At 47.3% G+C, this 11,622-nt stretch overlaps 1 protein-coding gene across 8 annotated transcripts in view; it reads right to left on the bottom strand.

Moving 5' to 3' along the window:
• Positions 1–1,608: 1,608 nt before the first annotated feature.
• The window catches only part of IRAG1 (inositol 1,4,5-triphosphate receptor associated 1), a 118,972-nt gene continuing 108,958 nt past the window's right edge, over positions 1,609–11,622 (bottom strand). For all 8 annotated transcript variants that reach the window (XM_027979395.3, XM_042233060.2, XM_060399904.1 and 5 more), the window contains 2 exons: positions 11,058–11,192; positions 1,609–5,153 (listed from right to left, as the gene is read on the bottom strand). In XM_027979395.3, the coding sequence (XP_027835196.2) occupies positions 4,910–5,153; positions 11,058–11,192 (379 nt within the window). In that variant the 3' untranslated portion in view covers positions 1,609–4,909. The remainder of the gene's footprint in view (positions 5,154–11,057; positions 11,193–11,622) is intronic.

Here is an 11,622-nt window from a genome sequence, read left to right as displayed (position 1 = left end):
AAATAACAGGAGTGATGTCTCACATTCAAAGTTCCGGGGAGTGAGGTGTAGGGGAGGTGCTTTAGACATTCTGTCAACCATAGTTCCCTACCTTCATTTAGATCCTGATTCTGCTTCCTAGGCGAAAGGCCCACGTCCCATGTCCACTGTTCTCTGTAGCTCTTCATTGGATAGAATCTTCCTTGGCCACATTTGTAGTGGGAATTGCAAATTCCTCCAAGGCTTCTTGTGGGTAGCACAGCTTGTACCGTCTGCTTTCTGCTGATGTAAGCTTAGGATGCCAAAAGTTGTTTTCTAACTTAACAATTGAAGGACTTTTTAGTCGTGGCTCGTATCTCTTTGTAAATACTACTCCTTCCCAAACTTAGGATTCTGGTCTATTTGCTTCCGTTTGATTTCATGTGCCAGTAATCATACCCCAAATCCTTTCCCAGTCACAATTCTCAAATGTTTCTTTTTTTTTTTTTTTTATCTCAGCCCCATGCCCCTCTCTAATTTAGTGGTGGCTATTGAAGTTCATTTGAAAGCACAGATGGAAGGACCATATTCTGACTCTGACCTTTACCGTAGGGCTGGTCTGATCTGAATTCAACTGAAAAGTTCTACTTGTTCTTTTTCACTCAAAGCTCTTTTCAGTCTAATTGGGTTTTAGAAGCAGTCAGGGTGTCTAAGTCTTCAGTTTAGGAACTCTGTATCTTTTTCCCTTTCTGTTTCAATTTATCCACTTCTTTCCCAAGTACTTCTTTTTCTTGCAATCTCTCTCAAAAGTTAGCCAAAAAGGGTTCACATACTTCAATACTCTGATTCTTTTCAGCCACTTCTCCTAGAGCTATAGCTTGCCCATGGACTGTCTTTTAAGTTATCATGGGTAAGCCTTTACCTATTATTTTTGTTCTATTCACAGCACAGGTCACCATATTTCCAGTCCCTGATATCAGTGTTCTGGTTTCCTGCCACTTGACTGCTAAGTCAGTGTCTCCTATGTTGAAAATTTGTTCTTGAAGTTCCCTATTTCTGCTTCTGTATGTGTTAGTCAGGGTAGGCTAACTGCTATAACAAACATTCCTGAATTTCTGTGGCTTAATATGCTAAACTCTTATTTCTTGCTTATGTCAGTTGAATTCTGTGAGCGCCCATAAGAAGACTCAGCTTCTACTTAGTGGGGCTGGCAACTTCTTGGACCTCAGGTTCTAAACTGAATGCCCTGAATCTGGCAGGCAGAAAGGGGACTGCAGGGAATGCAAGGTACTAGGCAGGAGAGTCTGTTTAGGAAACTGGATCTGGAAGGTTCACATTGGCCTGCCCCTCGCTGCAAGAAAAGATGAAAAAAGATTGTCTAACCGTAGAAATCAGATTGGTGAAAACGTAGCAGTCTCTATCACAGAAAAATGTATCAAAAAAACCAACACATAGACCAGGAAGATATGGGAAACTAGGGTCAGGAATGAGGATGAGAAGCAGAGGAATTGATTGAGGCCCCTGGAAGGGATCTGGTGACCCAAGGACTGGGGACCTGGGAGGCACTGTCGCCCAAGGTAGATTCTAGTTCAGGGTTGGGCAAGGTTCTGACTCAGCTCCACAAAATGAGGAGGCATTCGGCTGCTGCCAAAGGTTTGGAAATGTGCTTTTATTTTCAAACTCAGGTACGTGACACTCTATAGTTCAATGCTAGCACACCTGTGTGAGGTTTAACAACATTAGGAACTGCCAGCCAGTGATACATAAACCCCGCGTCTCCCTCTCCTCTTACTCCGCCAGGCTGTACGCGGGAGTGACACAGAAAGTGAAGGTCCTTTAGGAGGGGACATCGCGGCACCAACAACAGAGTCCTAGGGCCAAGCAGAAATGTCAGACCCCAGAGGCATGGTGAAGGAAGGGAGCTTTATTTCTGATCAATATCACTCACTGTTGGACATACAGGGCCTGTTTCTCTCCATTTCACTGCTGCTTTGGCAACAGTTCCAATTGCATTAGGTCCATCTTTGCTTTTAAGAAATACCGAGGAGTCCTGCTTCAGGAATGCCCTTGGTAATGTGATTACTCGTTTGCTCCTTCTGGTCACTTCTTGTCCTTGACCTCCCTTACTCATAAAGTCGTCTGGCTGAGGGCCTGATCTGGAAGCATTCTTGCAGGCCTTTCTATGAAGCAGCTGGGGGCTCAAGAGCTCACTGCAGCTCCTCTCCTGGCCTTTGTCTCAACTGGAAACAAAGGTGGGAACCCTGTGGCCAAGCGGGCAATGGGTCAGCTTGGCCCAGTCCTTCTTCAAGGCAGGCTGAGACTGGCCAGCCCAGAGTCCTGCGGCACAGCCACACTCTCCAGAGCTCTGTTTACACCCTGCCTTTGGCTCTGAGGGCCTAAAGCTCCTTCGTGTGTCTGCTCCCCCTTGAAGAGGTAGGGCAGATCATCCATCCGTGAATCCAATGTCTGTCTGCCTTGATCTGCGCCTCTTTACCTTAATGGCACATCCTTGGTCAACCCTGGCTTGGACTTCTCTTGCAGTAGTTTTCTTGCCACTGAAAAGGGTGCCACCTTCCCCGCTCCAAAAAAAAAAAAAAAAAAATCAAGCTGTTTTACCAGGGGTCCTGATCTAAGTCGGTCTTTCTGAAAGAAGTGATTGCTTCAAGCCCAACCCTTTAGTTTGGAAATGATGTTGTTAGGTCACAGAGTAGATTGAAAAAATAATAGAATAAGTTGAGGCTAATAAAGATGTGATTTCTCTCACTCACCATTTGAGATGGTGGTGGTGAGGATGCTGGTGCTGGGAAGTATGCAAAACGTCAGCTGTTCCCAGACTGCTCTCCACCACCTTGCACACTCATTCTTCTGACCAACATTAAATGACACCCTCCCAAGCATCAGCCACCATGCTAGGCACTTACCCAGAGAATGGGTAAGACATGGTTCTTGTCTTTGAGGAAAAACGCTTGGAAAGACAGACACATAAATAAGTTATTAATATTATGATACACTATAGTAGTAATGTTCATTAGTAGTAGTAATGAAAATGTTTTAAAAGTGCTGGAAAGTACAGAGAAGGGTATGACCTATTAATGTGGTCTGGTGTGGAGTTGGAGGGAGGCCACTAAAGCTGCATGGAGCGGGTGATTTTTGCACTTGGTCCTGAAGAGTGACTGGAAGGAAAGAGGATTGCAGCAGAAGAAAAATGAGCGTGAGAAAGCAGTCTGGTTTGGGAACCAGAAATGACTTGGAGTAGCTGAAGGGCTACCTGGAGGTGTGGGGCTGAAACAGAACATGTCTAGATAGAAGACCTTTGGAAAAGGCAATTTAGCGGAGGGTTAAGAGCATAGCCTCTGGGACCAGCCTGGCTGGGTTTACCTTCCAACCCCATGGGTATCCTTGGCAAGTTACTTGTGTTTTTGTGCTTCAGTTTCCTTATGTGAAAATGGGCAGAGTCATAGCTTTTTCCTTTTTCTTGAGGACACAGTAAATGAATCCTTATATAATACCAGTGTTTGGCTCATAGTAAGTTCTACATAGGGTCAGCAACAAAAGCAAAGAAACCACCATAAACGCCACACAGAAACCAGCACTCCCCAGATCTGATGTGGTAAGAAGGCAGGCAGTGGCTATCCAGGGGGAGCAAGAAGTCAAGCTGCAGGTGGGATTTGCTGTTTTCTGCTAAATAATGGGAAAGCTCCAAGACCTTCACTTGCATTGGGAATCCCACCAAAACTGGAGCCTTGTGGAAGAGATGCACGCTTGCACGTGGGCACAGCGAAGTTGAAGCACACCCTGTTTCCTCCTTTCCCAGAGAGAGCAAAGTGGGGGTAGACCATGCCGTAAGCATGCACGTGCGCTCAGCTGTGTCTGACTCTCTGTGACCCCATGGAGTATAGCCTGCAGGCTCCTCTGTCCATGGGATTTTCCAGGCAAGAATACTGGAGTGGGTTGCCATTTCCTCCTCCAGGGGGTCTTCCCAACCCAGGGATTGAACCTGTGTCTCCTGCATCGGCAGGTGGATTCTTTACCACTGAGTCACCTGGGAAGCCCCCACCATGCTGTATAGCAGCTTAGAATTAACACTGGAAATGGAGACCAGCAAGTTCACCACGCAAGTCATGAGTTTTCAGTGTTTCTCAAACATCGTAAATCCATGTGGAGAGCTCACTGAATAGGTAAGTGCCTGGTGACTGCCCCACACGTGAAAATCTGTGGGTTGGCTTTATGCCCAACACACACCCAGAGCACACAGTTGGAGAACAGTTGACTTCATGCACGTGTGTGCTTTGTGTGTGTGGATCTCTGTGTGTGTATGTGTCTGTGTGTGTGTGTTGCATGTGTACAGAGGCATATGTATTAATTTACATCTTCCCATTTCATTTCAAGCACTGAGCTAAAATCAGCCTAAATATTTTTCTGAGAAACCTTTCCATCTTCTGTAAAGAGCAACTGTGATTGCAATGAGGAGGCAGCGAGGCTGAAGGAGAGTCAGTAAGAATGAGATGTGAAATGGGAAGATACTCATGTTGCTATTCCAAATTCCAGGTCTGATCCTCAGGGCAGAGTTAGCCCTTAGGCACAGTCGTGCCTGATTTCCGATCAGTTGTAGAGAGGAAAACCAGGGAGAGTGGGCTTTTCATGTTTGCCTGTGAGGAAGGTATTTTGTTTCTCCCCAGCCATCCGAACTGGCGCGGCCGCATTCCCTTCTTCTCTTCAAGTCCCCTGGTGATGGCTACTTCTTTGTCCACTGATGCTTTTTGTCGATCCTCCAGGAACATCAGCTACTGTGTGTGAATAGCTCCCGCAGGGGTGCCGAGTGTGAAGGAACCCCTGCTTGCTCCCCTGATGGCAGCAGTGGCATGCCCACGCCCAGGCCTGACGCATCTCGCTTGAGGAAAGGGCGACAGGCTGTGTGCTGGAGCAGGGCACGGCCTGAGTGTTGGGTTTTCTACTGCTCTGTAGGCTGCTCATGCTGGAGTCCCGAGCTCCACCAGGAGTCCCGCTGGGCTGCCGAGCATGTGGATTTCCCAAGGGACCCATCGGCCTGCTCTACGCAAGAGCTGTGGGAACCGTAGAGCCCCAGCACGACAGTCAAGACCAGCATCGCCGCGGCCATCATCCAGATGACTTGCCAATGCTGACACAGTTTGGGATACATGACTTGTAAGAAACGAACCAGTTCTTCAAGTTTGCTGTCAAATGAAAAAAACAGGTGGCGGGTTTAGTATATTGGACACATATAAGATGCCCCGACCCATACTTCTGTCTGGAATACTTTCCAAGTTGTCTTGAGCCGTGGTTCTCAAACTTACCCGTGCAGAATTGCTTAGCAGTAATTATTCAAAATACCCCAGGACTACAGACTAAGAATCTTCAAAGCTACGGTCTAAGAGTCCACTGTTTAAACATTTCCCCAGGTGATTCTGATGCTAACCGTCCACATGCCCTCATCCATTCATGAGATGGCCATTGACATCTGAGCTCCCCCAGGGCCCGAGATCCAGGCTGGCTGACCCAGACTCCCATGCATCCATGCGGGCCCAGCATCTTTTCTGTACTTGGTGTCACAACCTGTCCCCTGCCTCCATGTTCAGAGGCATAATTTGTTGTGCTCAGTTCCACATGTGACCATGTCCAGAGTGGAAGGACTGTGACGAACTCCTAGAAGACTCCTGACGTTGAATAATAAACGACACAGAACCAGGAACCTCAAGAGCTCACTTCAGACCATCCCAGGGGCTTCCAGAGAACTCCTAGCTCTGGCAACCTCAGGGTGACTTATTCAAGTATTTTCTCAGTCCTAGTAATCCTCCTTCCCAGTAAAATAGAGAGCCAACAGAATTTGCTGTATGGCGCAGGAGACTCAAATGGGGACTCTGTATCAACCTAGAGGAGTGGGATGGGGAGATGAGAGGGGATACATGTATACCTATGGCTGATTCATGTTGAGGTTTGACAGAAAACAACAAAATTCTACAAAGAAATTATCCTTCAATTAAAAAAATATATATATAAATTTAAAATAAATCTTCCTTCCCAAATATCTCTTCCTCCACTTTCTCTGGTCTCTCCACACTTTTCTCTCTTCTCTCCTTGCCATTCATCCCCTCACCTCTGCTTCTTGCCTGTGTCCCCCCACCCTGCACCCTTGGCTTCCCAGGTAGCTCAGACGGTAAAGCATCTGCCTGCAGTGCGGGAGACCCGGGTTCAATCCCTGGGTTGGGAAGCTCCCCTGGAGAAGGAAATGTCAACCCACTCCAGTACTCTTGCCTGGAAAATTCCATGGACGGAGGAGCCTGGTAGGCTACAGTCCATTGGGTTGGAAAGAGTTGGACACGACTGAGTGATTGAATTGAAAAGACATTTGGTCAGATGGTCCACTTGGCAGAGTCCCTTCTTAAAGCTCTCTGGAGAAGCCCCGGACGCATTCATTAAGCTAGAATTTCTTCCCACCTCCCCTTTCTTCCCCCCACCCTACCTTTTCCTTCTTCTTTTCCTGACTGCCTTTCAACTTTTCCACTCTTTTTGTGGCACAGTTAAAAGATGATTGAATGGCATCACTGACTCGATGGACCTGAGTTTAAGCAAGCCCTGGGAGTTGGTGATGGACAGGGAAATCTGGCGTGCTGCAGTCTATGGGGTCGCAAAGAGTTGGACATGACTGAGTGACTGTACTGAAAAGACATTTGGTCAGATGGCCCACTTGGAAGAGTCCATTCTTAAAGCTCTCTGGAGAAGCCCGGACACGTTCATTAAGCTGGAATTTCTTCCTGTTTCTAATCCCAGATTGATTGATTGATCGATTGATCTAAAACTGAGAATACTGAACATCACCAAATGGAGGAGGTGAGAAGTGGCAGGAGGGCCTTCTCCAGATCCTGAGGCTCACATAGACCCTCACATAGCAAGTGGCCTTGCTGAGAAGTAGACAGTTCTAGACGTCTTACAATGGGTAAGAAGATTAAACAAATACCCTCTGTACAAAGGGATTAGATGCTCAGAGTATCTGTCTTGGATGTTAAAGCATTGGTTGATTTCTTTTCCACATGGGAAACCACTGATAATTGTTTCAGAAGCAGTTAAGCAAAGCAAAACAGTGAGCACATGAGCCAAGGTGGAAAATTATTGGCTACTTTCATAACTGTAGGGGGAGAGAGAATTTGGAAATGGAAGCTTGTTTTCTTTTGGCACCATTTTGATTCTTTAACTTCTATTTAGATACAGTTAGATGCTATGGCACAGTCTTTCTTTTGGGCTGTATTTTTCTGGGCCCCAGAACAAGCTGCTGGAGCTGGAAGAATCCCACTCTCACTCCATCCTTTAGAGGGGTTGGGAAGGAGGAGGGTAAGATAGGCTTTGTGACCCTCAGCTGGTTACCCATTTAAAGTCTATAAAAATGGTTAGAAATAGAATTATTGATTAGAAATAGAATTCCTTCGGAAATCAATTTTTGGTTGTTCTGAGTTCTGCCTACTCCTCCACTGGGAGGAGTGAGGTTGCTCCCCGTCACCTAGGCCAGGAGATGCTCAGTACCTTGCCATTTGGGCACATGGTGAGTGGGCTGATGTGCGACCCCCACCTGAGGGATCTGAAGAATGAGAAGCTTGCGGAACTGCTTGATGCCATCAGAACATGGGGCCATGAGACCGAGAACCGTCCTCCCACCACTAGTGGGCCAGAGATGCGTATTTCACTTTGACTGGGCATAGGCAGGAGAGGGAGAGCTGGCGCAGGGTGGCATAGACCTGGAAACGCTGCCCAGAAGCTGAGCACAGAGGTACACTTCCAGCTGCCCAAGGACTGAGAGAGAGATTGTAAGCAGCTAGCCAGAAGAGCTGCATTTGACCTCACAAAGGGAATTGCAGTTGAGAGATCCTCAGTAATGGTGTGGGTGTGTGTGGGGGGTGGGGAGGGTGGTGTGGGATTCTCTGAAGGTTCCATACAACACCACACTGAACAAAACCAGAGAGTCAGGGGACTTCCCTTGTCCAGTGGCTAAGATCCTGAGCTCCCGATGCAGGGGGCCCGGGTTCAATTGCTGGTCCAGGAAACAGATCCCACATGCCACAATTAAGACCTGGCACAACCAAATAAATTAGTAAAAATAAATTTTAAAAAATCAGCCTTAAATCCCTGCTAAGGCCTGGAGCCCGCTCACAAGAAGACCAGCGAGTTAATACCTTTCCTACCCTTAATCTCTGTCCCCTTTCCCAGCCCTGGAGAGGTCAGGTGCTGCATTAACTAAGCTCAGTGGAGGGCATGAGTGACAGAGAGCAAGAAGTAGTCAACTCTGTCCCCACTATCGGCTTCCTTCCTGAGGCAGAGCCAAGCTGACTGGAGGCAGGAAAGGATGGGTAGAAAGTTGAACTTTTTAAGTTCGGGATTTTGACTATTTCAGGGATCTAGCCATTTACACGGAGAAGGCACTGGCACCACACTCCAGTACTCTTGCCTGGAAACTCCCATGGACAGAGGAGCCTGGTGGGCTGCAGTCTGTGGGGTTGCTAAGAGTAGGACACAACTGAGCAACTTCGCTTTCACTTTAAACTTTGATGCATTGGAGGAGAAAATGGCAACCCACTCCAGTGTTCTTGTCTGGAGAATCCCAGGGGTGGAGGAGCCTGATGGGCTGCTGTCTATGGGGTCACACAGAGTCGGACACGACTGAAGCGACTTAGCAGCAGCAGCAGCAGCAGCCATTTACATGACTGAAATGAGGTTATCCTTGGGACTTAAAATTGACCAGAAGACTTCTATTTTCTGAGAGTTATTGGAAAAGTAAAGGAGTCTGCCTAATATCATCTTAACCCCATGGAGCAGTTCTGAAGACACACTGGGAGCCAAGACAATAGTTTTCTGTCCCATCTTATGAGTCTCATTCAGTGCATTACGTAAATGTCAGAAGAGCTATGTTCTCTCTTTTAATATAGTTAAGATCTTGGGTTGATTCACCCAATAAGTTCATTGAAGCTGATCCTCCAGAAAGTAATATTGAGAACAGATTATATTATTATAATAGAGGAGAGATTCAGTGTTTGAGGTTGAATGTCTTCAATAAAGGGTTGGCTGCTGGGGTGATCCTAGTGTTTTTCAAATGCGCTAAATAGGACATGGAACTTTTCACAACTTCAGACCTTGCTTGTTAGTGAGATGCCAAAATTTCATGGTGGGAATTGTGGTTGAGTAGAGGTGCCTGCAGGCAACTGTGTGTGTTAGGGACTTGGGGATGAATGGATTGTCTGGCATTCAAGACAATGGCTCTTGGGATTGGTCTGGGTTGGGTGACGGGTGAGGAAGGGATCCTGTGACTGTGAGTGGGCAGTTTCTCTGAGAACAGTGTCAGTCGTTATGGAGAAGATGATGCCACACTGCTGAGCCTGAACAAGTGAAGCTGTACCATGTGCTAAGGACCCTTCTGAGGGTGTGCTGATGCCTGGTATCCATCCCCTGAGGTCCAGGCATGTTCTTAAGATCAGAAAGTGAATCTAGAGGGAGCAGGGATTGGGAGAGAGAACAAGGCCTTTCAGGATCAGTAGGACCGAGAACACTCTTGGACAATGGATGTGAAGGGCAACCATTGCCACGCACTGCTGACCAAGAGCTGGACAGACGGAGAGCTGGGCACAGCCTCTCTTCTGCTGGGATTCCATGAATTAGGAGGGAGCTGCCAATGGCCCAAGATCAAACCAGCTAGATAAGGATTCTAGCCCTGTACTTTGTAAACCAGTGTGTTTATATTCCATGTACTCTCTGTGTTCTGTTCCTTTTGTTCTTTCCTGGTGTTTGGAAGGGTTAGAAGTCCCAGCCTGTCTTTTTTTTGAAGGGAGCCAAAGAAAGGGCTGTTGTCAGGCCTGGGCTTGACTGCGTTAAAGGAGAGGAGATAGAGTGGTGGCCCACAAAATGAGAGCAGAGGACCCCCAGGAGAGCCAGAAGACCGAGAAAGACAGGACCCAGTCGCTCAGGGCAGGGACTGTGCTTTGATTGTGAACACTGGGCTTCTCTCCCTAGCAGAGGTAGTGCATCCTAGCACACATTTGTTTCCAACTGTGAAACACTTTCTCTTCCCATGAACACTGGACTTGACTCATGCAGGCTAACGCCTCTTACTCTGGTTGAATCTGCCAACTGGGCTCTGCTGCTTGTTCTTATGTGCTTTGAAGCATATCCATCTCACTTCGAATCTGCATTTTATTACATGATTCATTGCATGCATATGGTTTCCAGAGTCTGCTAGCAATGAGGCATAGACAACATACCCCATCCCAAATGAAGCAGCTGATTAGATTAATTGATCATTTTTGACTAAAGTCATTCTGGACTAAAGGTAGCCTGGGAGTCTAAAAGCAGTAATTTTGGTGAAGTGTTCCAAGTTAGCTGTAACTACATTTTAAAAATCCAAAACTCAAGACTTCTAGTTTAAATGTGCTAATAGAGATAATAGGGCTGGATATACAAAATTGGGGCCCTCTGTTAAAATCCAGGATGTCAATTTGTCACTAGATCCATAGGGCACAGGTAGGGCAAAATGCCGGATCTATATTACCTTTATCTGCATGTTACATAGGTTTTTCAGGATTTTGTGGAAAATGCACTTAAAATATGAAGTATATTTAAAAAGAAAAATCTGAGTATTTCCAGTCCAAAGTAAAAACAATGTCCAGACGACCAAATTTGTTTGGTCACCATGGAAGGAACCTTTTGGAGACTCATGTTTGCCACAAAGTTGAGTTGTCCCCTATCTCCACGTGTTCCTCCACCCTCATCCTCCTCTAGGGCTTCAGGCCAACTCCCTTGACCTTGGATCTCTCATGGGGATGGCTGGGCAGTGAGTTAACTGTGGTCCCTTGCATTTTCCCAGCTCTTAGGAACTCCTGACCCCACCCTTGGCCATCACTGACCCCTAAACCCTTGCAAACAGCCCCTTGTTAACTACTTGGACTCTTGGGGATTCCCTCTGCTTCCTCCTCCGACATGAGTTCCCTCTTGGTTTCTGTTGGCTGCTCACTTGGGCCCTGGACGCCTTGGACTGGCCCCTCCAGGGATGCTGTGCAGTGAAAGAGACTGAGGCCCATGTTAGCAACTGTGAGGGCTACAACCTGCTTCTCCGCTCCTTCTCCTCTTCCTCAGTTTCTGCCACCTCTTCCGGCTCCTCCGGGCTCTCACTCTTCTGTTCTTCTTCCTCCTCCTTCAGGTCTTGAAGCTCCTTGGTTTTCTTTAGACCTTCCTGGTATCTGGAAGGCAACAATGAACAACTGAGTCTGGAAAGGCCAGCAGATGCAGAGCATCCTTCCCCAAGTTGCTAGAGGAGGGGCTCTGAGCACTTGCTGGGATTCTGCACTCACTTCCTGTGGCTCCACACAATAGGGAAAAGCCACCACATCCCACGGCGGCTCATATCAGGACGATTTCCCTTCACCCCCAGTCATCCTTCCTGTTTATGTGAAAGTGTGACAAAACAGATGGGGAAAAAAATGTGGGTGCAGTCTCCTGGCTAGATTCTTCTCCAACAAACCATTTGGGAGGGCTAAGGACTGCGTCTGCTCTCTGTGTGGCCTTGGAGCCTCGGCCACTCCCCTGTGAGAAGGAGGGGCTGGCACCCATTGCACAGGTGATGGAACATTTTGAGAAAGTGACAAGAGTATAGCTTGGCCTAGGGAAGGT

This window comes from Ovis aries, chromosome 15, assembly GCF_016772045.2.
Source record: "Ovis aries strain OAR_USU_Benz2616 breed Rambouillet chromosome 15, ARS-UI_Ramb_v3.0, whole genome shotgun sequence".
Classification (NCBI taxonomy): domain Eukaryota; kingdom Metazoa; phylum Chordata; class Mammalia; order Artiodactyla; family Bovidae; genus Ovis; species Ovis aries.
The sequence above is the reverse complement of the archived record's forward strand: the minus strand, read 5'-3'. Positions and strand labels throughout refer to the sequence as shown.